The 27,791-nt window shown below is 45.3% G+C and overlaps 1 protein-coding gene across 2 annotated transcripts in view; it reads right to left on the reverse strand.

Annotated features, from left to right (window-relative positions):
* Positions 1-789: 789 nt before the first annotated feature.
* maco1b (macoilin 1b) overlaps positions 790-27,791 on the reverse strand; it is a 176,731-nt gene continuing 149,729 nt past the window's right edge. For both annotated transcript variants that reach the window (XM_072501100.1, XM_072501099.1), the window contains 5 exons: positions 14,873-15,031; positions 14,194-14,376; positions 12,902-13,022; positions 11,948-12,122; positions 790-6,267 (listed from right to left, as the gene is read on the reverse strand). In XM_072501100.1, coding sequence (XP_072357201.1) covers positions 6,065-6,267; positions 11,948-12,122; positions 12,902-13,022; positions 14,194-14,376; positions 14,873-15,031 — 841 coding nt within the window. In that variant the 3' untranslated portion in view covers positions 790-6,064. The remainder of the gene's footprint in view (positions 6,268-11,947; positions 12,123-12,901; positions 13,023-14,193; positions 14,377-14,872; positions 15,032-27,791) is intronic.

The raw sequence follows: 27,791 nt of genomic DNA on the forward strand, positions 1-27,791 counted from the left end.
CTGCAGATGTTCATCAGTGGAAAGAGGCGGAGTGTGAGTGCCTCGTGCCTTTCATAATGAGATACCACCCGAGTGTCCTGCCTGCTCATTGGTCATGTCCTGTTCTCTGTGTTCATTAGCTGCCCATCTGTATATCATTATCTGCAGGTCTGCATATCATGACACACGCTAGCCCATCTTTTATGTTTTTATTATATGTATAACACTACTGCTTATATTCTTAAATGCAACCTTGTCTAGTGTTTGCTGACCCCAAACAAACCCAGGGAAGTTGAGAAACCGCCTGGCAAAACACTGCGCCCTCTGCACTCAGCAGGCTGCAACTCTGGGCCAGGTCACTTTGACATTCGGTCACCAGCTGGTTACAGGGTTCGGTACGGTCGCTGCGATCCACCCGCAGTGCGCTGTCTGGCTAGCTAGTGGAGAAATGGAGAATGTTTTTTGGCTGCACTGGAGGGTACCAGCCAGGCTCGAACCAAAACCAAGTCGGCCTCCCCTAGGGATGGACGTTTAAAACCCACGGTAAATTAGGTTGGTAAAAAATGCTGCCGGTTCGGACTTGCAACGCAGTTTTTGGGAATCAACTATGCCATATGTCCCAAGGACTGCCTGCACTATGTGCTGAGACATGTCGATGTGTCTCCAATTGTATAGGCCAGGTTATAAAAATAGCTATTAACAAATGATAATTAACAAGATAAGTAAGGAATGTATACAACAGTGTTTTCAAAATGTGTAAATAGATGCAAGTGGAAATGCATTTTGCAATGAATGAAAGACAGCAGAATCTATCTGCAAGAAAAACGTTTATTCCTTGTAAACCCCACAGAAAGAGAATGCAGCCAAGACCAGTTATATAAAGAAAAGTGCCAAAGTGGCAACAAAGGGAGACGGAGTTATTGATTTCAACACAAAAAAAAGTCAGTGACAATACTCCATGTTCTGCACAATGTTCAAAGAATCCATGAGACAATTTTCTGCAACACTTTTATGATGACAATTACACAAGGTGATTCAAAAATGTAAAATGACAGCCAAAACAACACAGATTTGGCAGAAGCTAATGTCCTGTCAAAAGAAAATGAGTTAAACTTAGCAATTTTTGCTGGTTGCAACAGAGTTATGTCCTTGAGAACCTGATTTGACGTTTAAACAGGGTCTTCATTTTGAACCAAGGGATGTACATCAATCAAACACAAAACTTTAGAAAAATAAATCTGGGAATAGCTAATCCACTCAGGGTCTACTGCAAGCATACAAAGTGTTCTTATTACAGCTTGGGATTCAAAATAAATGTTGAACCTTGCGAGCAATGGAAAGTGAGACTGAAATTTGGACCACAAGTTTCACTGCATACTTTTGTAGACTTCAAAATCTTTTAAAACGCAGCAATGTTCCTACCAGATTACTTTACAGAACTACTCAATTTCCAAGGTTATGAAAGACAATGTCTGCAAGGATGGACAAAAAACCAAGTTTAGAAAGTTGGCTCTTGACTAGAGGACGCACTTTCAACAATTTTATTTGGATGCACTTTAACCATTTTATTTGAACCACTTAATTATGCCTTGTGTACACGTGGCTAACATTGTTCTGAGGGTCTTTTGCAAACTAGATTGGGACAATACTACAATATAATAAATACTCACAATATTGTAGAACACTTAAAATATCAGAAATGACTTTGTCATTGTAAATATGTTTCATTGTAACTCACCAAGGCAAATCATTTTATACAGTAAGCTGAATACTTATTTCCCATGTTTGTGGTTGAGAGCTTGAAGTTCCAACACAACTTGATACATAAAAATGTCAGCCACGATGGGAAGTTTCTCTGTCGCACTAAACTTGTGTAGTTTACGTTTACAGGGAGAGATGTCTACAAGACATATACCACTGAACAATAGCTACAGTTGCAATTTTTGATAATTGAGAATCAAAATTGGAAACAAGGTTAGAGCTTTCTTACCCATAAATTGATCAGTATATTTATTGCTGGACAACTTTTAAGTCCCAAATTTGTACAATCCTGCAGCCAATTCCTATACAGCTATCCAAGAGAAAATTTGGTGTCAAAGCAAACTTTGCCACATATTTATTCTGGTGGAGGACACTTTGGGTATCGATGTTTGCATTGGGTGAAAAATTCCCTTTGATAGAAACTCTACAGGTTTGAATCTCACTAAATGATTTGGGGAAAAATGAAGTTTAAAAATAATACATCTCATAATTTTTGCATTCAATCATAGCTAGTCGATGCCAATAGTGTGTCAGGAAGAGATTCTGAAATTTATAGCTAATCACACAACTCAATTTTTCATTCTTATACCAGTATTACTGAGAAAATATGTATTTCCGGTAAAAAATTTAATTTATATCCAAATTTTAGATAATATCTTCACATTTCAAGATTTCCCCCCCTCAAAATCCAGTGTCATTCATGATGCCACTTTGCAGTAGGAGGGGGAACAAAGCCAACATTCTCTTCACATCAATTATAAATCATATATTGTTCTGTGATATGAGAACAACATCAAGAAACTGCAGAATAAAACAAAGTGCTTCTAATTAAAAAATAAGTTTTTAAGATTTTGTGGATATTTAAGCAGAACTTCAACACAAATGATTGAGATCTGGTAAATTCTCACTTGTTTTCACAAGTCATGTACCTTAAATTGAGTATTAAATATTGGAAGGGGTAGTGAATTGTAGAAAGCTGCTGTTTCTGAGTCTGTCATACCTTCCAGAAGAACAGGTCTTGTTGGATAGTTGGAACTGAAGGTCAACCACACAACTCTGGTGCAAAAAAAAAAAGCCTTTTCTTGGGGCTGAGGTTGGGTCGATTAAGTGCAAGATGCATTTAATGAACAATTTTCTCATCACCCAAATTCATTGTCTCCTATGTTGAACCTCCCAAGAACAATTCTTCACTTCAAGCACCTTTTATATATTATGAAATGACTGTAATCATTTCAAAATAAAAACACATTTTGTGCACTTTATAAAATTTCTCTCACTTTAAAAAAAAAAAGTATTTCTTGGCACAACAAAATTGGATAATTTTGAACTAATAGGATTCATTTAAATAAAATAGATTCTGTCCAAGCACAACAGAAAAAACATGACTTTAAAAACAAAGCATTCACTGGCAAATCTACGACCGATTTTATAAATGATCTTTTGTACAAAATAGGTTTCCCCTTCCCTTATTGCACTCAGGACACTCACACTCTGGTATACTGCTAAGGTAATGACAATGGGGGGGGGGGGGGGGGGGGGGGAGACGGGACACACTAGGCAATTAGCTCTTGAGGACTAAAGACTTAAATTGGATCTCTATACCAGGTCTGTACATACGATTTGAAATGTACCTTTAGGATAAATTTACATTTCAAGTAGTCTGTATATTGTCCTCAAATCAGAGTTTTGCAGGGTATACCAATCATCTAACAGAAAATAGACTGGTCTAAAACGAAGAGATCCTTAATCAAATGTTTTAAATAACGCCTGTCTTTATCCATGATGAACAATGAGCATTTATACTACTCCTTTTGGGTGGATCTAGCGTAATCCAATCTGCAGTTGACTGCATTATATTTGAATAGAAGGAAAATAAGGTTCAAATAAACACTCAACAGAATTGCTAAGTGACAAATGAAGAAAAGAGAATATCCAACTCTGTTGCTGACCTGTGCAAAAAATATTTTTAAAACTGTAATACTTTATTTAACGAGGAACTGATGACAAGCAGCTAAAAAGATATCTATGTTAATAAGTAATTGTATAAAGCATAACACTTTAGTTTCAAATATGTGTTAAGCAGTCTTCACTGGAGATGTACTTAAAAGTCTGACTTGAATCCCTGAATATGGCAAAGGAAAAGAATGAGTGCATTACTGAAAATGTGGTTTCCTCTGGATACAAACTTTGAAGGCACTATGACTTTTTAAAGAGATTCCCAAATATTTTACTGTTAATCACAAGGCTTCCTTACAAGTTGTTATTCATTAAAGCCTGCAACATTGCTTCAAGCTTCATTTGGTCCTGAAATAGAGGGATGTTTGGCCTTAGATGGCAATACATGGAACTTTCTAGAATACTTGAAAGATTTTCATTAAAATTGAATTTTGTTGTTAATTGAGAGATAACAAAGTAGAGTTTTCATGGTATCTTAGAAGTTGTCAAGTTTTCAGAAACAAAACTTTAGAAAGTAATTTGGTAGTAATTTAACTAAGCAGTTACTCTCAGATTTACACCTTAAGGATTTGTTCAACAAAAAATACAATGACAACTTTGAGATTACATTGGTTTCCTTTTCTATATATTTTACTGGAAAACAACCAGATGACCCATCCCCCTTTGATAATGCCTTTGACCACTTTACTGCCAGGGATTTATAAAGCATAACATGCCTGGCATATCATAGTACTGCACCTCTGAAGCAAAACAAAATTATACATGTTTCATTTATAGAATTATGTGGGAAATCATAGCCGAACCAATTGTGCGAAATGATCAGCCAGCCTTTCAAATTGTCTATCTCAATAAGTGAAGGAATTGACCACTGCAAAATGATATAAATGTATTTATAAGCCATTTTGTCCAAGCCCATTTTGGAAAAAGATACATTCACAGTAGCCAGCTATGCATCATAACAAATCAGTCAAAGGTGATACTAAGCCAGCCTGAACACCCAATCCATTTCACTCATTTTCCACCTTTGCCACTTTCAACTCTGGTTAGTTTTACTTTGCTATTGAACATCGACCCTAAATTGGTCTATGAATGGTGATGGGTTTAGCCTACAATAACGATATTAATATTTGTCTCAATAGCATACTGATTGGCAAGTCATCAACTACAAACGTAATCCCACAGAAGAGCGTGCATTTGGGTGGCCGAGAGCGGAGGAAGGAGATAAGCCATAACTTAATTAGTATTGCAGATGTGAGCGTTGCATAGCATCTTTCTCACACAGATAAATTCAGTTGCCAATAACCTATTGTTGAGTGTTTCAGTTACAAGTGTGGTATAAAATATATTAATTTTGAATTCAAGTCCTTTATAAACAAGGAGGGAGCAATGATACTCCTATGAGAAAAGGCTTTCATCTCTTGCTGGGCATTTTTCGCCACCATCTTGGATACCCTCCAATTGAAGATAGGGACTAAAAGTTAGAATACAACTAGTTCCAAAATCACCAACTAATTAGTAGACAGAGCAGATTTAGTTTTCTATTTCCATGCCGAACTGGTACTGTATATATTTTCTAAACACATGAATCGAGTATGTTCCCTCCCGATTTCAATTCCTCAACGTGGTTCATCTGGAACTGAACACTGCTCAATTTCAGGCACAGAGTGACAAAGTCACTGTTAAAAAGTATATGATTTGTGACAATACTTAACAGCACTACTTTGGCTGAGAGCTAGAAATGTATGTTAGTTCTGAAAGTTGGAGGAGCTGAGGCAAGTACAGTAAAATAGTTCAATTCACTGACTGATTGATACACATGAACTTGTTGAGCAAATTTATTCAATGCTCTGAACTCCTATACTTGTGGTAGAACAGGTGGTTATGGTATTCAACAGATTAAATGGGCCAACAGTGAAAGAGCTAGTCAGCAACAATGATTCAAAATCAATCTAAAATTTATTGCCGTGTTTCCAACCCTGTCATTTTGCATGAGTGTGGGTTCGCAGATCAGTTTAAAAAAAAAAAAAAAAATTCTCCAAGAGGAAACCAAACAAAAAAGTAAAAGGCAGAAGAAAGAACTGAGGAGAAGTCACAATGCACTGACCAGACTTTCCAAAAATAAACTGCAAAGTTCTGGGAGGTTTTCTAAAAATTTACAGGAAAAGAAGAAGCCATCGGGCAGTTCTAGTCGACACCATGATGTCATTTTTTGTATTTTTTTTTGTTTTTTTTTTGACTACAACTAGTACGTACAGTCACACGTTACATTGTCATCTTGACTGCAGAAAACTCTTGCATGATGTCACCACATCGATAAAGTCTGAGAAAGGATGGGGGAGAAGGAAGGGCAGGAGAAAGAGGCGCGCAGTCACTTCTTCATTGGCTGATAAACTGAGGCATTAGGATCAAGTCCTGAAGGGCTAGTTTCCACAAATTTGGAGGAATAATGTGGTGTCACAGGGCTCAGGGTGCTGGTTGCTGCTGTGTATGCAATGCTGGGCATTACAGCCATGACCTCAGCAATTTTCTGTTTCAATTCCTTGATCTCCTGATCCTTCTGAATAATTTGCCCTGGAAAACATCACACACACACACACACAATTAAGGTCATAAAATATTCAGATCTCCAAAGAACTAAAGTTAGATTAACTCTAATTTGGCAATTCCTAGCAAAGTCAACAAAAATTTGGAAATAGAAGATTCTAAGTAGAATCGAAATATATTTAGTTAAAAAGCTTTAAACATTTGCTAACATTCTAAGTTTAAAATAACCATATGAATTTTATTTACAGAATGAAAGGCAACTGTCATTAAAGAAATCTGGGTGCAAATTATAATTAATATATTCCCACTGATCAATACTATTCCTTATTTTAAACTGTTTCATTTTGTAGAACAAGACATGAAGCAGTAAACAGACATCCCACACCCTCAGGATCAGCACAGCAGGTGGCATCATTTATTGTACAGTTAGAGCAATTACTGGCTTGCGACAGAAACCAAACTTTTGTACTAAAATTACTTAATGGGTAACTTGACCACAAAAAGGTAGACAAAATGATGTGGTAAAAGTTAATCTCTTTAAAATACGAAAACAGTGAAGTTCAAAATACAATATGGACTCAAAAACAGAAGCAGCCAGTTAATCATCGAAGTAACAATAAAATGGAAAAGAATCAGAACCAACGACAGTTAAATACGAACATACACAGGTAACAACAATTGACGATGTCATAGCGCTTACTGATGGATTTAAATAAGAAGATCCATAATAATACTCTATAATAGTAATCACAATTAAATTAAATATTAGGTGCAGTTTTGAAATAGAGGGATAACAGAGTCAGTTTAACGGGGAGTGGAAAATCAGGGAGTGAAAAAGCAAGAGTGGGACAATATCGAAGCAAAATTTGAATAAAGTCAATGAAGTTTAAAATCTGTGGGGAGCAGATAAAGGTTTGGAAAAAATGAAACTGACATGTTTAGTTTATTTGCTGTACAGAATCTTTTCAGATATTTCATTACATTGCCATCTCGCAGGGCTCAGCTGGGTGGGGGTTGGGAGCGAGCAAGAGAGGGCAGAGAGTGAGAGGAGGCGAGGGCAGAGAGAGGAGGTGAGGGCAGAGAGAGGAGGCCAGGGCAGAGAGTGAGAGGAGGCGAGGGCAGAGAGTGAGAGGAGGAGAGGGCAGAGTGTGAGAGGAGGCGAGGGCAGAGTGTGAGAGGAGGCGAGGGCAGAGAGTGAGAGGAGGCGAGGGCAGAGCGTGAGAGGAGGCGAGGGCAGAGCGTGAGAGGAGGCGAGGGCAGAGAGTGAGAGGAGGCGAGGGCAGAGAGTGAGAGGAGGCGAGGGCAGAGAGTGAGAGGAGGAGAGGGCAGAGTGTGAGAGGAAGCGAGGGCACAGAGGAGGCGAGGGCAGAGAGTGAGAGGAGGCGAGGGCAGAGAGTGAGAGGAGGCGAGGGCAGAGCGTGAGAGGAGGCGAGGGCAGAGAGTGAGAGGAGGCAAGGGCAGAGAGTGAGAGGTGAGGGCAGAGAGTGAGAGGAGGCGAGGGCACAGAGGAGGCGAGGGCAGAGAGTGAGAGGAGGAGAGGGCAGCGAGTGAGACAAGGGCAGAGCGTGAGAGGAGGAGAGAGCAGAGAATGAGAGGAGGCGAGGGCAGAGAGTGAGAGAAGGCGAGGGCAGAGAGTGAGAGGAGGCGAGGGCAGAGTGAGGGAGGAGGCGAGGGCAGAGTGAGGAGGCGAGGGCAGAGAGAGAGGAGGCGAGGGCAGAGAGTGAGAGGAGGCGAGGGCAGAGTGTGAGAGGAGGAGAGAGCAGAGAGTGAGAGGAGGCAAGGGCAGAGAGTGAGAGGAGGCGTGGGCAGAGTGAGAGGAGGCGAGGGCAGAGAGAGAGGAGGCGAGGGCAGAGAGTGAGAGGAGGCGAGGGCAGAGAGTGAGAGGAGGCGAGGGCAGAGAGTGAGACGAGGCGAGAGCAGAGAATGAGAGGAGGCGAGGGCAGAGAGTGAGAGGAGGCGAGGGCAGAGAGTGAGAGGAGGCGAGGGCAGAGAGTGAGAGGAGGCGAGGGCAGAGAGAGAGGAGGCAAGGGCAGAGAGTGAGAGGAGGAGAGAGCAGAGAGTGAGAGGAGGCGAGGGCAGAGAGTGAGAGGAGGCGAGGGCAGAGAGTGAGAGGAGGCGAGGGCAGAGAGTGAGAGGAGGCGAGGGCAGAGAGTGAGAGGAGGCGAGGGCAGAGAGTGAGAGGAGGTGAGGGCAGAGAGTGAGAGGAGGTGACGGCAGAGAGTGAGAGGAGGAGAGGGCACAGAGGAGGTGAGGGCAGAGACTGAGAGGAGGACAGGGCAGCGAGTGAGGCGAGGGCAGAGTGTGAGAGGGGGAGAGAGCAGAGAGTGAGAGGAGGCGAGAGCAGAGAGTGAGAGAAGGCGAGGGCAGAGAGTGAGAGGAGGCGAGGGCAGAGTGAGGAGGCGAGGGCAGAGTGAGGAGGCAAGGGCAGAGAGTGAGAGGAGGAGAGTGAGAGGAGGCAAGGGCAGAGAGTGAGAGGAGGCGAGGGCAGAGTGTGAGAGGAGGCGAGGGCAGAGAGTGAAAGGAGGAGAGAGCAGAGAGTGAGAGTAGGCGATGGCAGAGTGAGAGGAGGCGAGGGCAGAGAGTGAGAGGAGGCGAGGGCAGAGAGTGAGAGGAGGCGAGGGCAGAGAGTGAGAGGGGGTGAGGGCAGAGAGTGAGAGGAGGAGAGGGCAGCGAGTGAGGCGAGGGCAGAGTGTGAGAGGAGGAGAGAGCAGAGAATGAGAGGAGGCGAGGGCAGAGAGTGAGAGAAGGCGAGGGCAGAGAGTGAGAGGAGGCGAGGGCAGGGAGTGAGAGGAGGCAAGGGCAGAGAGTGAGAGGAGGAGAGAGCAGAGAGTGAGAGGAGGCGAGGGCAGAGAGTGAGAGGAGGCGAGGGCAGAGAGTGAGAGGAGGAGAGAGCAGAGAGTGAGAGGCGGCAAGTGCAGAGAGTGAGAGGAAGCGTGGGCAGAGTGAGAGGAGGCAAGGGCAGAGAGAGAGGAGGCGAGGGCAGAGAGAGAGGAGGCGAGGGCAGAGAGAGAGGAGGCGAGGGCAGAGAGAGAGGAGGCGAGGGCAGAGAGAGAGGAGGCGAGGGCAGAGAGAGAGAGGAGGCGAGGGCAGAGAGTGAGAGGAGGCGAGGGCAGAGAGAGGAGGCGAGGGCAGAGAATGAGAGGAGGCGAGGGCAGAGAGTGAGAGGAGGCGAGGGCAGAGAGAGAGAGGAGGCAAGGGCAGAGAGTGAGAGGAGGAGAGAGCAGAGAGTGAGAGGAGGCGAGGGCAGAGAGTGAGAGGAGGCGAGGGCAGAGAGTGAGAGGAGGTGAGGGCAGAGAGTGAGAGGAGGCGAGGGCAGAGAGTGAGAGGAGGCGAGGGCAGAGAATGAGAGGAGGAGAGGGCAGAGAGTGAGAGGAGGCGAGGGCAGAGAGTAAGAGGAGGTGAGGGCAGAGAGTGAGAGGAGGTGACGGCAGAGAGTGAGAGGAGGAGAGGGCAGAGTGTGAGAGGAGGCGAGGGCAGAGTGTGAGAGGAGGCGAGGGCACAGAGGAGGTGAGGGCAGAGAGTGAGAGGAGGAGAGGGCAGCGAGTGAGGCGAGGGCAGAGTGTGAGAGGGGGAGAGAGCAGAGAGTGAGAGGAGGCGAGGGCAGAGAGTGAGAGAAGGCGAGGGCAGAGAGTGAGAGGAGGCGAGGGCAGAGTGAGGAGGCGAGGGCAGAGTGAGGAGGCGAGGGCAGAGTGAGGAGGCAAGGGCAGAGAGTGAGAGGAGGAGAGTGAGAGGAGGCAAGGGCAGAGAGTGAGAGGAGGCGAGGGCAGAGTGTGAGAGGAGGCGAGGGCAGAGAGTGAAAGGAGGAGAGAGCAGAGAGTGAGAGTAGGCGATGGCAGAGTGAGAGGAGGCGAGGGCAGAGAGTGAGAGGAGGCGAGGGCAGAGAGTGAGAGGAGGCGAGGGCAGAGAGTGAGAGGGGGTGAGGGCAGAGAGTGAGAGGAGGAGAGGGCAGCGAGTGAGGCGAGGGCAGAGTGTGAGAGGAGGAGAGAGCAGAGAATGAGAGGAGGCGAGGGCAGAGAGTGAGAGAAGGCGAGGGCAGAGAGTGAGAGGAGGCGAGGGCAGGGAGTGAGAGGAGGCAAGGGCAGAGAGTGAGAGGAGGAGAGAGCAGAGAGTGAGAGGAGGCGAGGGCAGAGAGTGAGAGGAGGCGAGGGCAGAGAGTGAGAGGAGGAGAGAGCAGAGAGTGAGAGGCGGCAAGTGCAGAGAGTGAGAGGAAGCGTGGGCAGAGTGAGAGGAGGCAAGGGCAGAGAGAGAGGAGGCGAGGGCAGAGAGAGAGGAGGCGAGGGCAGAGAGAGAGGAGGCGAGGGCAGAGAGAGAGGAGGCGAGGGCAGAGAGAGAGGAGGCGAGGGCAGAGAGAGAGAGGAGGCGAGGGCAGAGAGTGAGAGGAGGCGAGGGCAGAGAGAGGAGGCGAGGGCAGAGAATGAGAGGAGGCGAGGGCAGAGAGTGAGAGGAGGCGAGGGCAGAGAGAGAGAGGAGGCAAGGGCAGAGAGTGAGAGGAGGAGAGAGCAGAGAGTGAGAGGAGGCGAGGGCAGAGAGTGAGAGGAGGCGAGGGCAGAGAGTGAGAGGAGGTGAGGGCAGAGAGTGAGAGGAGGCGAGGGCAGAGAGTGAGAGGAGGCGAGGGCAGAGAATGAGAGGAGGAGAGGGCAGAGAGTGAGAGGAGGCGAGGGCAGAGAGTAAGAGGAGGTGAGGGCAGAGAGTGAGAGGAGGTGACGGCAGAGAGTGAGAGGAGGAGAGGGCAGAGTGTGAGAGGAGGCGAGGGCAGAGTGTGAGAGGAGGCGAGGGCACAGAGGAGGTGAGGGCAGAGAGTGAGAGGAGGAGAGGGCAGCGAGTGAGGCGAGGGCAGAGTGTGAGAGGGGGAGAGAGCAGAGAGTGAGAGGAGGCGAGGGCAGAGAGTGAGAGAAGGCGAGGGCAGAGAGTGAGAGGAGGCGAGGGCAGAGTGAGGAGGCGAGGGCAGAGTGAGGAGGCGAGGGCAGAGAGTGAGAGGAGGAGAGTGAGAGGAGGCAAGGGCAGAGAGTGAGAGGAGGCGACGGCAGAGTGTGAGAGGAGGCGAGGGCAGAGAGTGAAAGGGAGGAGAGAGCAGAGAGTGAGAGGAGGCGAGGGCAGAGTGAGAGGTGGCGAGGGCAGAGAGTGAGAGGAGGCGAGGGCAGAGAGTGAGAGGAGGCGAGGGCAGAGTGTGAGAGGAGGAGAGAGCAGAGAGTGAGAGGAGGCAAGGGCAGAGAGTGAGAGGAGGCGTGGGCAGAGTGAGAGGAGGCGAGGGCAGAGAGTGAGAGGAGGCGAGGGCAGAGAGGAGGCGAGGGCAGAGAGTGAGAGGAGGCGAGGGCAGAGAGTGAGAGGATGCGAGGGCAGAGAGTGAGAGGAGGCAAGGGCAGAGAGAGAGGAGGCAAGGGCAGAGAGTGAGAGGAGGAGAGAGCAGAGAGTGAGAGGGGGCGAGGGCAGAGAGTGAGAGGAGGCGAGGGCAGAGAGTGAGAGGAGGAGAGAGCAGACAGTGAGAAGAGGCGAGGGCAGAGAGTGAGAGGAGGTGAGGGTAGAGAGTGAGAGGGGGTGAGGGCAGAGAGTGGGAGCACGCAAGGGCACAGAGAGAGAAAGAAATGCAATTTCAACTTATGTCAGCATGCAAACTACTGGGATGCTGAGTTCACTGTGGAAAATGCATGTAAAATTTAGTTGACCATGTTTAGAATTAAATCATCCACTTTTCTGGCCGGTTCCCTACCTTGTGCAATTTCTAGTTGTCGCTTGGCATCCCCTAGTGCAGAGAAGAGATCCAGCTTGATTCGGGTCTCTGCACTCAGGCTATTTTCTAAGTGCTGTGTTTTATCTTGCATGGCTGAAAGTGCCGACATCAATACCTCTGTGTCTTTTTCATTTTCTTTATATTTACGCAATTCCTTCATATGGAAAATAAAATGCACAACTGCTAAGGACAAAATATAAATCACACTTTAAACCCAACATGCTGAATAGACAAAAGTTTTTCTTTTCATTTGGTGTATGTTTTGGTTAAATAAAACTTTTCAACCATAATTCACTTCTCTCCTTCGCTGAAGCAGGAAATTTATACATTTTATATATAGTTGTATATATGAAAAATGAAATGAAAATCGCTTATTGTCACAACTAGGCTTCAAGTGAAGTTACTGTGAAAAGCCCCTAGTCGCCACATTCCGGCACCTATTCGGGGAGGCTGTTACGGGAATTGAACCGTGCTGCTGGCCTGCCTCGGTGTGCTTTCAAAGCCAGCGATTTAGCCCTGTGCTAAACAGCCCCTATATATTAGCGTTTTTCTAGTAATTTCACCATGTAGCACTTTTTCACAATTTTAACATTGAACTTTGGTAGGCTAGTATGATGATGGAAGCATCATTTTTTTAGGGGGTTAAAAGCAAAACATTGCAGATTCTGAAAGTCTGGTCAGGCAGCATTAAGAGAAACAGAACTAATGTTTCAGGTTGATGACCTTTCAACACAAGTCATCTCTTTTTTTCTCTCCACAGATGCTACTTTATCTGCTGGAAATGTTCAGCATCGGTAAAAACAAGCTGGTGGGTAATTGCAATACAGATAATTGAAATGAAATACAGATAATTGCAATTATATCACGTGGATATTAGATAGTGATTAGCTAACTGACACCTTGAGCCAGAGGTTATCTAGACCAGAGACTTACCTGTACCTTCATCTCTAGTTCACGAATCTGGTCTTCCTTGACTTTCATGTCAATTGTTAACTTCTTACACTCTGTCTCCAGATCTCGAATACGACTTCTTAGAGTTTCAGTACATTCCCCTCTTAAAAAATAAAATGGTGTCAAATCCTTCAGTTTCTGCATTTATAAATATAAACCTTTCTCGTTATGTAACAGAGGGAGTTAATACTTCACATATCTGTGAAATGTGAAACTTGACCACCAGAGCTTGCAACAATATAATCATATTCAATTAAAATGTTAGTGAAAAAAAAATTATTGATCCTTGTGTCATCAGGTCAGATGGTGCATGAGAAAATTGGAAAGGGGAAAATTGAATGCTTTCAAAAATGTTACAAAAATTAAAGGACTGTTCATTTTTCTATTCTTTTGAGTAGACAATAGGGTACCAAGATATTCAGATATCAGGTACAGCAAAGATTAGATGCAGCTCAAAGGTTTCTCTCTACCTCATCATCTTGGCCACATCGAGAGGCAATTATTATCTTATTAAATGGGTATTACGGGTGGCATGGTGGCGCAGTGGTTAGCATGGCGCCAAGGGCCAGGGTTCGACCCCAGGTCACTGTCCATGTGGAGTTTGCACATTCTCCCAGTGTCTGCATGGATCCCACTCCTACAACCCAACGATGTGCAGGTTAGGTGAATTGGCCACGGTAAAATTGCCCCTTAATTGGAATTCCTTTTTTAAAAATGAGTATGGCAACTTTGGACACCAGCCATCCACAAGTGAGTCAATGCTGCTCAGTCTTGCCTAGTAGGATTGGGCATTCGTGCAATGTGAAACCAGCCAGCAAGAAGCATGGAAGCCTACTTCTATTGAATTCTTGCACTCCACTGAAGAGAAACGCCTGACTTCTGCTTCTCATCTCCCACAGCATGAAGTCAACAGAGTGGTGAATCACTGGCAAGAATTTGAACATACAGGAGCCATGAGACTGGCTCATTTTCTTTCTCCTTTTAACCCAATTGACCGTTGGGAAAAAAAATGGGATAGGATCACCAAGCATCTAGTCATGAAAAAATATATATATTTGTTACTACTCACAAAACAATAAAATGAAACGCAAAATTGAATTATCGCGAATGTTAAGTGGCATAAAAATGAGTAATCAAACTGTTGTAAAACTTTCATGCAAGCAGTAGGTTATCAACAGTGATGCATGTTAATAATGTAATCCAGTTAAAATAAAGATTCTGCATATTTATTTTACAGTAATTGATATGCCTCGTGCAAACTTTGGTGTTATTACCTTGTGGCTGCAGCAAGTGCCACAGCTCGAGCTGCCGTTGCCTCCTCAAGTTTCTTTCTCTTCTTCTCGTCCATCAACTGTTTTTCAAGATAGGTCTTTGCCTCTTGTTCTGCTTTGAGTTTCTTCTCTAACTGGCTTATAGTTTGCTTGTCCTTCTGTTTGGCTTGCACAGCAGTGTGTAATCTGGATAAAAATAAAAACGAGGGAAGAGTTCAAACTATAGACAAACCTAGAAACAAAATGAAGTAGAATCCAAGTTAAAAAGTCGAAAGAGTTCCGATCAAATTCTGTTTAGGTTTTGCACTGAAAAAATAATTGTCAGAGGTTAGTCACCCAACTACTTAAAGAGTTACATTGTCAAACTTTGATTTTCAATTATTCAACACGGTTTATCATTCCATCATCCAGATATAGTCTTGTTTCCTAAATGTTTTCATTATTTATGCAAAATATTACTGGTTTGCCTAAAAGTTGCCACATGCAAAAGGGAAATGCTAGACAGCAAAAAATAAATCTGCCAAAGATTAAGCGAACTGAATCTAATTCACGAGATTTAACTTTCCGATGAACATCTTCACCATTTCAATTTTCAAAATTTTAACAGAGTTATGGCATGTCAGTTAATCTGAATATTTCAAATATGCATTAAAAAAAATTCAAAATATCACAATTATCTTACTTGTTCTGGAGCAGTTCATTCTCCTGTCGGAGCTGTCCTACTTCTGAACGGATACTACGTTCAGTACTGGTCAGTGAGTTGATCTGACTACGCAGTTCTTGTTCACACTGTCTGCTTGACTGCAAGTCTGCCTTCAGCTTCTTGATGTCCTGCTCCAGCCTTAAGAAAGCAAAAGCAGTCTTTGAAATCTAATTTGCTGGTCATGACCAAGGGATTAGCACGGAACAATCAGAAATCTTGGAGACACTTTACAGTAAAAACTCTTTTACAGGCAGAATTTTAAGTACTCACATGTTCACAAACCAGAAAATCAAGAAACTCGAATAACAAATCTGCGACAATGATTTGGCAACATAAGCCACATCAACCACAAAATGTAATCGTTTAACATTTCAATACATTAAAGGGTACTATAAATGCCAAGTTGTTCTTGTGTTCCAAAAAGGTATACTAAAACTTTAATCAGAAGTGGGTGGCACAGTGGTTAGCACTGCTGCCTCACAGCGCCAGGGACCCGGGTTCAATTCTGGCCTTGGGTCACTGTCTGTGTTGAGTTTGTACGTTCTCCCAGTATCTGCCAGAGAGTGAAAAGATAATTGTACAGGCACTCCTTGGAAAAAGTCTCCATACAACAAATGAATGCACGAGCAGCAACAATTTTTATCCTGTAGAGATCTTTAGCAGCTTTTTGTCATAGAATAATTACACAGTGCTTGTTGGAATGTAGGAGTGTGTTGTGATAACAGCCCTCGATGATCAGGAAACACCTCTTCTGCTTAATCACGAGCAAAACCTATAATTGTGTTTAAAGGAATTTCTCTTTAGCATTATTCGGACCAAACGGAAATGATCTTAAATACAAATTAAACTTTAGCAATGTGCAGTTAAGCAAATTGTTGCCACGCTGATTGCGCCTCATGTTTCACAACTTTCTACCAAATCCAGTTTCACATGCATGTTTGTGACATTTGTCTTTTCCAACACCAGATAGTTATACAAGACAGAAAATGGGCATTCTCCTGACAGATTACAGCAATTTTTCCTTTCACAACGAACCACCCAAGGATCCCCAAAAAGATCCTGCCGAGCAAGAGAAACATGGGAGGCCTGGGCCCTCCCAAACGTGCAATACTACCAATGGGCGACCATAGCGGAAAGTGTGAGGGGATGGGTCAAGGTGCCGAAAACAGAACGGATAAGGATAAAGTGAGCTCCTGCGTGGGGTTGTCCCTCCGGGTCCTTGCCACAACAATACTCCTATCTCCGCAAGCCAAGCACTCTACCAACCCAGTGGGGTAATCGCCACATTCCAGACAAGGAACCAGCTAAGACTATACTTCAGCCTGATCGAAATGTCCACCATGGCCCTCATCTGCAACAACCAGAGGTTCATGCCAGCCACCTTTAAGAGATGGAAACAGGACTGATGGTTAGGGACTTCTACACGGACGGCAAACTAGTGACGTTAGAGGAGTTGAGGGAGAGGCTACAGCTGCCCAACAGGAACAAATTACGACATTTACAAATCAAAAACCGCAAGGAGATGACATCATACCAATGAACACCGAGACACTCAATGATAAAAGAACTGTTGGACGTGAACAGTTAGAAGAGGCAAGTTCCCCGCTGGACAAGACACTGGAAAAATGGGAGGAAGAAAGAGGGATAGAAATAGGGTGGGGACTCTGGAGGTAAGCACTGAATAGGGCAAACTACACCTCCACATGCGCAAGCCTATGCAATTGGAAGTGGTGCACAGAGCACAGCTAACCAGAACCCGAATGAGCAGGTTCTTCTCGGAGGTGGAAGACAAATATGAACAGTGCCCGGCCAACAATACCCATATATTCTGGGCATGCCCCAGAGTTGTCGGGTTCTGGACAGCCTTCTTTGAGGCAATATCTAAGGCTGTGGAGATGAGGGTGCAGCCAAGCCCAAAAGTGGCAGTCTTTGGGGTATCAGACCAGCCAGAACTCTTCGTGGGAGGGGGACAGACTCCCGTGCCTTTGGATTCATTTTTTTTCCCTCTTCGTTTTTTTATTCCTTTCTTTTTTTTTTAAATTTAGAGTACCCAATTCATCATAGATTGTCATAGAATTTATAGTGCAGAAGGAGGCCATTCGGCCCATCGAGTCTGCACCGGCTCTTGGAAGAGCACCCTACCCAAGGTCAACACCGCCACCCTATCCCCATAACCCAGTAACCCCACCCAACACCAAGGGCAATTTTGGACACTAAGGGCAATTTATCATGGCCAATCCACCTAACCTGCACATCTTTGGACTGTGGGAGGAAACCGGAGCACCCGGAGGAAACCCACGCACACACGGGGAGGATGTGCAGACTCCGCACAGACAGTGACCCAAGCCGGAATCGAACCTGGGACCCTGGAGCTGTGAAGCAATTGTGCTATCCACAAGGCTACCGTGCTGCCCCAAAAGAGGAAAAAAATACTTGCTGATTAAGGGGCAATTAGCATGGCCAATCCACCTACCCTGCACATCTTTGTGTTGTGGGGGCGAAACCCACGCAGATACGGGAGAATGTGCAAATTCCACACAGTGTGAGACCCGGGGCCGGGATCGAACCCAGATCCTCGGCAGTGTGAGGTAGCAGTGCTAACCAATGTGCCATCGTGCTGCCTCTGCCTTCGCATTCCTGATCACCCGCCAAAAAACCCTGCTCGGCTGGCAGCAGCACCACCCAAAGCTGCAGACTGCCTGCCTAGCCGACTCTCGGGAACTGGAGAAAATCAAATTTGTCAACGGGAAGTCGGAAGAGGATTCCCACAAGATGCGGAAGCCATTCACCAACTTATTCTAGGACCCGTTTGTAGCCAACAGCCAACAGAGCTGGGGGGAGGGGGTTGGATGTATGGGAGTCATGGATAGCAAAGGAAGGGGAGGAGTAAAAACCCACAAGAATACTGCGAGACAAACCCAAGGGCAAAAGAAGGTCCAGAGGGAATGGCAACAAGTGGAGAAGCACAAGCCAGGGTCAACAACAGGCAGAGCAGCAGAGGCAGACTGGCCAAATAAGGCTGACAGCCACCGAAGGCAGTTGTAAATATGTACACCGAGTCGAGGCTGTTCGCACTTTCATTCTTTTTATCTTTTACTTCTTTCTTTTTCTCTTGTATAAACCAAAACAACACCCTGATTGCCTTTGTAAAGTACTACTTGCGGGTACGGCACGCATAACTCAACGTTCAAACTACAAAAATGTAATATAAAACGATTTGTTAACTATAAGATACGAAAATCCAATAAAAACATTTTTTTTTAAAAAAATGACATTTGTTTTTGAGTACTAATCAGCTAGCACTGTTCAGTCAAGTCCAGACGTTCAGCCTCCATTCTTGATGTCGAACACAATAAAATGCTGAAGCGGAGAATCAATGATGCAGTCAGTCAAGAAATGAAGCTGCAACATTATTCACATTACTGTTGAATTTTAAGTAGCATTTCAACACACGACAATCCCCAACATCCTTTACACACAACTTATAAACCATTTCTTATACTTTAGACATATTGGTTACCTAAGAGTGGTAAAATAAGTCTTCTCTATTAAAAATATTTGGCCTCCATTTGCTATTATACACTGGTGACATCAAGAACAAGAGCTTCCCATCTAAGAAATCACAGAGAAGAATATACACTCACAGATGCAACACATTGGTACACAAACTGCTGTACTATCAATGTGCCAGATGCATTCCATTAAAAAAAAATCAACCCAAAAGGAACTAATTCTTCCAGCTTGAGACAATAAAACCTATCTTGGTGTTTGTAATCTCTGAAGAACTTGGAAATAGCCAATCCTTAGACTTGAAAGGAGGTAAATGAGGGAAGCACCGAGAGACATACACAATACCAACAAAATACAAAGTTAATCAGAGGATTATTTCTATCTGAACTTTGGTACAAATTGAAGGCAGTACAATGTAATAATGAGGGGGTTTCATAGAATTTACAGTGCAGAAGGAGGCTATTCGGCAAATCGAGTCTGCAACAGCTCTCGGAAAGAGCACCCCACTTAAGCTCACACCAACACCCGATCCCCATAAACCAGTAACCCCACCTAACCTAAGGGCAATTTAGCATGGCTAATCCACCTAACCTGCACATCTTTGGTTGGGTGAGAAGGAGCGATGTTCTACTCAAGGATAAGCTAGCTGGATTAAAAGTCCTTCCTTATTTGTACTCGAGATACATTTTGTAAGCTTCCATTCTTAAAAATAAAGGTTCATGATTTAAGATTCCGAGTGTTCTAAAACAGTGCATCCACCCTCATCTGAGCAATGCCACATGAGGGAGACAGAATGAGATACATATACTAAAAATACTTCAGATTTAGAAGTAAAGGGTGCAAATGGAAGTCGCAGCAAATTGTCAGGCGAAATGCCATGGACTACAGCAAGATATGAAAAGGCTAGAATAAATTAGCAGCAAATCCTATTTAATATAGAAAACAGTGTGGTAATGCATTTTAGGAATGAAAATGAAGATTTAAAATACTCTTTACAAAGCAGATATTTTCATGAAGGCCCTGCCTTCTCAACCTGATGATCCTCAGATTAAACCACCACCAGTCAGTTCTCCCTCTCAAAGGGAAAAGCAGCCTATGGTCGTCTGGGACTATGGCAACTTTACTTTACCCGTATTTTAGTGCAGAGGTAGCCGCAATGTGGAGATGCCAGCGTCGAACTGAGGTGGGCAAAGAATCATAGAATTTACAGTGCAGAAGGAGGCCATTCAGCCCATCGAGTCTGCAATGGCCCTTGGAAAGAGCACCCTACTTAAACCCACACCTCCACCCTATCCCCGTAACCCAACCTAACCTTTTTGGACACTAAAGGCAATTTAACATGGCCAAACCATCTACCTTGCACATGTGGGAGGAAACCGGAGCACCTGGAGGAAGCCCACGCAGACACAGGGAGAACGTGCGGACTCCGCACAGACAGTGACCCAAGCCGGGAGTCGAACCTGGGACCCTGGAGCTGTGAAGCAACTGTACTAACCACTGTACTACCGTGCTGCCCGGCACTGTAAGATGTCTTACAACACCAGGATAAAGTCCAACAAGTTTGTTTGGAATCACTAACTTTCAGAGTGTAGCTCCTTCATCAGATGAAGGATGATGAAGGAGCTGAGCTTCGAAAGCTAGTAATTCCAAACAAACCCGTTGGACTTTAACCTGGTGCTGTAAGATTTCTTAGAGGAGCAAGGCAATCTTAGTGTGCAAATATGTTAAAAGTTTAAAAATGGGTACGTGAATTTTAAAAAACCACTGATGTTGGCAAATGGGATTTCTAAATCAAGAGGAATCAATGATGGCTATTACTACACAACAAAATATATTTACATTGTGCCCTTAGTGATGAGTCTGTGGTTTTAAAGCTTGTATTTCTTTTTGAGGCAGACCGAAACTGAAAAGGGAAATCAAAAACAGAAACAGAAAGAAAAAGGGTCCTCTTGGTTTCCAAGGAAAGAGAAACTGAAACTGCAATTAAGAACCAAAACTTCGAGGGAGATTGAATCTGGTATAAAGTAAATAAAAAGGACACTGATCAATCCCAGCTCAGGAGAAGTCGATGAGTCCAGTGGTGTAGTACAAGCAAGCTGAAGAAGATGGGAGGCTAGACCCAGAAGCTCAGAATAAGTTGCAGCAGCTATTTCTGCTACATCAAGATAACACGGGCGGATCTACATCATCCAATCTGAGTTGATGGAGATTCTGCAGATGTTTATCATTTTGTGAAGATGGTGCCAGTGTCATGGACCTTGGGTTGGCCAAGCAGTGCCATTGGCTGTGGATCAAACAGGTTGCAGAAGGAGAGGAGCTGAAAATCTTTGTGAGGAAGTCAGCGTTTTGAAGGTCTTTCGTGACCGGGATTGATGAAATACATGTTCAGTGGACTGCTGAGCCGTTTCATAAGATCTATCTTAGCTGTATCTGTCATTTAATGCACAGTAGTTGAAAATCATCCGCAATTCCTAGGTTCCTATTGGTATTCAGATCACTCCCGATCTTCATCCCCAAATCCTTCTTCACCAGGATCGACAAGTTAATCATAGCCTTTGTCTGGGGTGGGGTTAGAGTCCCTAGACCAGGCAAGACCATCTTTCAGCGAGGACGACACGTGGGATGCCTGGCCCCACCACTGGGTGGCAAATGTGGTGAGGGGGTGGGTAAGGGAACTGGAGATGGACTAAGTCCGGATGGAGGAAGCCTTCTTCAAGGGAACGTCTCGCAGAGTGCTGGCCACCGCACCTCTCTCTCCTTCTTCTCCCCCCACCCCCCCATCACCACCACATGTCAAACTATAAGCGCGAGCAGTGTCGGTCGGGGGTGCGGTCAACCACATCCACATGTTCAGGTCCCGCCCCAGATTCAGGCAATTCTGGACGGCCTTTTTTGAGGCCATGATCAGGGTTGTGGGGGTCGAGATGGAGAAGTGCCAATCTGTGGCAGTGGTCAGGGTGGCAGGGCATCCGGAGCTCTGGACAGTGAAGGGGGAAGATGCCCTGGCCTTCGCCTCACTGATCACCAGGTGGAGACTACTGCTCGGCTGGAGTTGGCAGTGCCACGCAGGGCCTCGGAGTGGCTCTCAGGCCTGGCAGAGTTCCTGAAACTGGTAAAAAGAAAATTCTCAAGAAGGGGATCTGATGAGAGATTCCACGACACGTGGAAAAGTTCACAAACCTCTTTGCAGACCTGTTCGCAACCAGCAACTAACTAGGGGGAGGGGGAGCACTGCCTGGATGAGGGGGAGCACTGCCTAGATGAAAGGGAGCTCGGGCATAGTGGAGAAGAAAGGGGGAGGAAGGCTATTTGCAGGAGGGGACATGGATCCCCCCATCCCCACCCCCACCCCCCAGCGAATGTAATCATAAACAACGTATATAGAGTCCTAGCAGTAATTGTAAATAGGAAGTTATGTATAATTCTTATTAGTAAATGTTAAATGTCCCAATAAGAACATCTTTTGTTAAATGTAAAAGATTTCAATAAAAATATTTTCAAAAACAAAAATCAGCCGCAATTTGATTGTGCATTCACAATCAAACTAAGATGGTACTAAGATAAAATACGAAGATAGTATTTAGGGTTCGCTTTAACTCGTATAGTAAACATTCTTTCATTTTAAATGGTGGAATTTTGTGGCTACATTCTTCCAGTAACTAAGATTTTGGGTTTCTTTTTTTAAAAAGTGTTATCGGTCATAGATTATCATAGAATTTACAGTGCAGAAGGAGGCCATTCGGCCCATCAAGTCTGCACCGGCTCTTGGAAAGAGCACCAAGGTCAACACCTCCACCCTATCCCTAAACTCAGTAACCCAACTCAACACTAAGAGCAATTTTGGACACTAAGGGCAATTTATCACGGCCAATCCACCTAACCTGCACATCTTTGGACTGTGGGAGGAAACCGGAGCACCCGGAGGAAACCCACCCACACACGGGGAGGATGTGCAGACTCCGCACAGACAGTGACCCAAGCCGGAATCGAACCTGGGACCCTGGAGCTGTGAAGCAATTGTGCTATCCACAATGCTACCGTGCTGCCCCGGCAATGTGGAAAATTGCCCAGGTGTGTCCAGTACATAATTTTCATAGAATTTACAGTGCAGAACGAGGCCATTCGGCCATCGAGTCTGCACCGGCTCTTGGAAAGAGCACCCTACCCAAGCCCACACCACCCTATCCCCATAACCCAATAACCCCACTCAACCAACACTAAGGGCAATTTAGCATGGCCAATCGACCTAACCTGCACATCTTTGGACTGTGGGAGGAAACCGGAGCATCCGGAGAAAACCCACGCGCACACGGGGAGAATATGCAGACTCCGCACAGACAGTGACCCAGCCGGGAATCGATCCTGGGACCCTGGAGCTGCGAAGCAATTGTGCTAACCACTATGCTACCGTGCTGCCCACAAAGGTGAGGTACAGGACAAATCCAACCCTGCCAATTACCACCCTATCAGTCTACTTTCCATCATCAGCAAAGTGATGGAAGGAGTCATCAACAGTGCTATCAAGCAGCACTTATTCAACAATAACCTGCTCACAGATGCTAAGTTTGGGTTCTGCCAGAGTGACTCAGCTCCTGACCTCATTACAGCCTTGGTTCAAACATTGACAAAAGAACTGGATGCCAGAGATGAGGTGAGAGTGACTGCCCTTGACAACAAGGCAGCATTTGACAAAGTATAGCATCAAAGGGCCCGAGCTAAACTGGAGTCAATGGGAATTAGGGGGGAAACTCTCTGCTGGTTGGAGTCACACCTGACACAAAAAAAAAATTGTTGTGGTGGCTGGAGGTCAATCATCTCAGCTCCAGGACATCACTGCAGGAGTTCCTCAGGGTAGTGTGCTAGGCTCAACTATCTTCAGCTGTTTCATCAGTGACCTCCCTTCCATCATAAGTTCAGAAATGGGGATGTTTGCGGATGACTGCACAATGTTCAGCACCATTCTCGACTCCTCAGATAATGAAGCAGTCCATGTCCAAATGCAGCAAAACCTGAACAATACCCAGGCTTGGGCTGATAAGTGGCAAGTTACATTCGCGCCACACAAGTGCCAGGCAATGACCATCTCCTGCAAGTGAGGATCTAACCATCACCCCTTGGCTTTCAATGGCATTACCACTGTTGAATCCCCCACATTCAACATCCTGGGGATACCACTAATCAGAAACTGAACTGGACTAGCCATATTATTCCTGTGGCTGTCAGGGCAGGTCATAGCTAGGAGTCCTACGGCGAGTAACTCACCTCCTGTCCACCATCTACAAGGCATAAGTCCGGAGCGTAATGGAACACTCTCCACTTGCCTGGATGAGTGCAGCTCCAACACTCAAGAAGCTCGACATCATCCAGGACAAAGCAGCCCTTGATTGCTCTTCCTTCCACAAACATTCAAACCCTCCACCACCGACGAACAGTGGCAGCTATGTGTACCATCTAGATGATGCACTGCAGTAACTCACCAAGGTTCCTTCGACAACACCTTCCAAACACATGACCACTACCATCTAGAAGGACAAGAGCAGCAGATACATGGGAACCCCACCACCTGGAGGTTCCCCTCCAAGTCACTCACCACCCCGACTTGGAAATATATCGACGCTCCTTCACTGTCGCAGGGTCAAAACTCGGAATTCCCTTCCTAACAGCAGAGTGGGTGTACCTACACCTCAAGGACTGCAGCGGTTCAAGAAGGCAACTCACCACCATCTTCTGAAGGACAACTCGGGTTGGGCAATAAATGCTGGCCTAACCAGAGAAGCCTACGTTCCGTAAATGAATTATTAAAAAACTACATTTCACTTATCTGGCTCCTCGTTCCCTCATCATCTCAAATATAAAATGTTTACTTTTCTTTCAATTCCTCCAGGGCACCCCTTCCAATTTCGATAACCCCCTCCAGTGTTACCACTAATCACCACCAGCATCACCACCACTCCCCCCAATACCAGCACTCCCCCTCCGCTGACTGGCCATTTGAGTGTTTCCTCACAACATACCCTTCGCATTGGCAGCCGTGCCTTCAGCTTTGAAGCCCCACATTCTGGAATTTCCTCTCATTCTGCTATGACTCTCCAGCTCTCTCTATAAGAGCCACCTTAAAACCCACCTATTTTGACGATCCTTCATTTCATACTTTTCTTTCGCTTCATGGTTTATCATTTTACATGTGCAGGTCTCTTCAGTCAAACATAAGCTACTGTTATTAATAGATTCAATACTCCTCAGAAATCCTTGATAAATTTTGTTTTGTATAATCAAAAGGTCATTACTTTTATTTATTGAAGACAGCTTCTAAGTGACGCAGGGAGATCTGCAACGACTGATTATCATACAGGCACTCAAATATGGGCCATATATGCTGAACTGCCTCACTGATGAGCATCCTGGTGGGAGTATGCAGTCCACTAAGCATCTTTCAATGGTCACAGAACTAATTAACAAGACAGTTAAGGATGGGGATGCAAATCGGCCTATCCATCAGAAAGATGCCTCCCTTTCAGCATCCAATGGTTTCTTAAAAGGTTCCAGTGTCTTTGTCACCACGGTGTTCCAGGGTTGTTCCTGGAAATCTAACTCATGCATTGACTACTTAGTGCAAAGAATTTCCTGACGGCGGTCTTAAATTTAGATGTTCTACTTTGAAGCGAAATCTCCTAGCCTTACCCAAGCAATTGAATTTAAATTAATATTCTGAATGACCTTTTCTAAACCTTTTGTAAGTCTCAGTTGCACACGTTCTCGGCTAAAAAGTCCAACTTCCACAGAATACTACACTGCAGAAGAGGCCCTTCGGACCATCAGGTCTGCACTGATGCTTGAAAAACACTTGACCTGCCTACCTAATCCCATTTGCCAGCACTTGGCTATCTTGAATGTTATGACGTGCCAAGTGCTCATCCAGACACTTTTTAAAAGGATGCGAGGCAACCCACTTCTATCACCCCCGCCAGGCAATGCATTCCAGACCGTCACCACCCTCTGGGTAAAAAGGTTTTTCCTCAAATCTCCCCTATACCTCCTGCCCCTCACCTCGTAACTGACCTTTCAATTAAAAAGGAACAGCTGCTCCCGATCCACCCTGTCCATGCCCCTCATAATCCTGTACACTTCGATATGGCGCCCCCTCAGTCTTCGCTGCTCCAGCGAAAATAGCCCAAGCCTATCCAACCTCTCATCATAACTTAAAAGCTCCATCCCAGGCAACATCCTGGCTAATTGCCTCTGCACCCCCTCAGTGCAATCACATCCTTCCTACAATGTGGCGACCAGCACTGCACACAGTACTTCAGCTGTGGCCTCACCAAAGTTCTATACAACTCGAACATGACCTCCCTGCTTTTGTAATCTATGCCTCGATTGATAAAGGCAAGCCCTTTTCACCACCTTACGAACCTTCTCTTCTGCCTTCAGAGATCTATGGACAAACACGTCAAGGTCCCTTTGTTCCTCAGAACTTCCCAGTGTCAGGCCATTCATCGAATACTTTACTTCCTTGTCATATTACTCCTTCCAAAGTGCATCACCTCACACTTTTCAGGGTTAAATTCCATCTGCCACTTTTCTGCCCATTTGACGATCCCGTCTACATGTTCCTGTAACCCAAGACACTCAACCTCACTGTTAACCACCTGGCCAATCTTTGTGTCATCTGCAAACTTACAGATTCTACTCCTCACCTAGTTATCTATGTCATTTATATAAATGACAAACAATCGGGGACCCAGCACAGATCCCTGAGGTACACCATTGGACAGTGGCTTCCAGTCACTAAAGCAGCCATCTGTCATCATTCTCAGTCTCCTACAGTCAAGTCAATTTTGAATCCACTATATCAAGTTACCCTGTATCTCATGTGCATTTGCCATATTGATAAGTCTCCCATGGGGGACCTTGTCAAAGGCTTTGCTTTAATCTATGTAAATTACATCAACTGCACTACCCTCTCTATCTGGCCACATGCTCAAAAAATTCAACAAATTTTGTTCGGCAAGACCTCCCTCTGACAAAAGCATGCTATTCCTGATCAAACCTGTCCACATGTAAGCCTGCCAACACCTCCAGGACCTTGTCACTCCCTATGACAATTTGCTCAAGAACCTCAGTCTCTCTCAGAGTTCTATATCTACCTCCTCATTCTCTTGGTGGAAGACAGATATGAAGTCTTCGTTCAACCTGCGGTCCTTTGGTTCCATCCACAGATTTCCCTGTTGGTCTCTAATGGGCCCTACTCTTTCCCTGGTTATCCTCTGCCCATTGATATACTTACAGAATATCTTGGGATTTCCCCTACTTTTACCAGCCTGAGCTTTCTCATATCCCCTCTTTGCTCTCCTAATTGCTTTCTTAAATCTCCGTTCTACACCCCACTAATGCATCTGTTGATTTGCTCCCCTTGTACTTTCTAAAAGCCTCTACTTTTCCTTCTCATCACATCCTGAATATTTCTCCGGGCTTGTTACTCCTTCCTATTACCCTAGAGGGAAAATGTTGGGCCTGTACACTCCCCATTTCCTTTCTGAACGTCCCCACTGTTCTTCTGTAGATTTTCCCACAAGTAACTTTCCAGTCTACCTTGACCAGATCCTGCCTTATTTTACTAAACTCTGCTCCCCCCAATCCACAAACTGTTTTTGCAACTTGTCCATTTCTTTGTTCATAACAAAGTAGGGTGCTCTTTCCAAGGGCCGGCCTGGCCAGTGCAGACTCGATGGGCCGAATGGCCTCCTTCTGCACTGTAAATTCTATGATTCTATGAACAAACTTAAATTGCATCTCGTTGTGGTCACTATCACCAAAATGCTCATCCACCAACACATCAACCACCTGTCCGGCTTCATTCCCCACAATTAGGTCCAGCACTGCACCATTCCTTTTTGGACCCTCTACACATTGAGCTAAACGTTCTCCACCCCATCTAAGCCCTTAACAGTGACTATCCTAATTAATGCTGGGAAAGTTGAAGTCACCTAATATAATTACCCTATTATTATTTTGCCTCTGAATTACACACATATTTTCTCCTCAATTTCCCGCTGACTATCTGGGGGTCTATAATCAACACCCAGCAATGAGGCTGTCCCTTTTTTGTTCCTACGCTCTACCCACAAAGCTTAATTTGATGTCCCTTGCAAGACTTCATCTCTCCTTACCAGAATAACTGTCTCTTCAACTAATAATGCAATGCCTTCCCCTCTTTTCTCCCTCCTCTGTCCCGCCTGAATATCCTACATCCCGGGATGTTGAGCTGCCAATTCTGCCCCTCCCTCAACCACATTTCCATGATGACCACTACATCACAATTCCACATGTCAATCCTCACCCTGAACTCCGTTTTACCTGTAATACTCCTGGCATTGAAGTAGAGGCCACC

The sequence above is a fragment of the Scyliorhinus torazame genome, chromosome 1 (assembly GCF_047496885.1).
Source record: "Scyliorhinus torazame isolate Kashiwa2021f chromosome 1, sScyTor2.1, whole genome shotgun sequence".
Classification (NCBI taxonomy): Eukaryota; Metazoa; Chordata; class Chondrichthyes; order Carcharhiniformes; family Scyliorhinidae; genus Scyliorhinus; species Scyliorhinus torazame.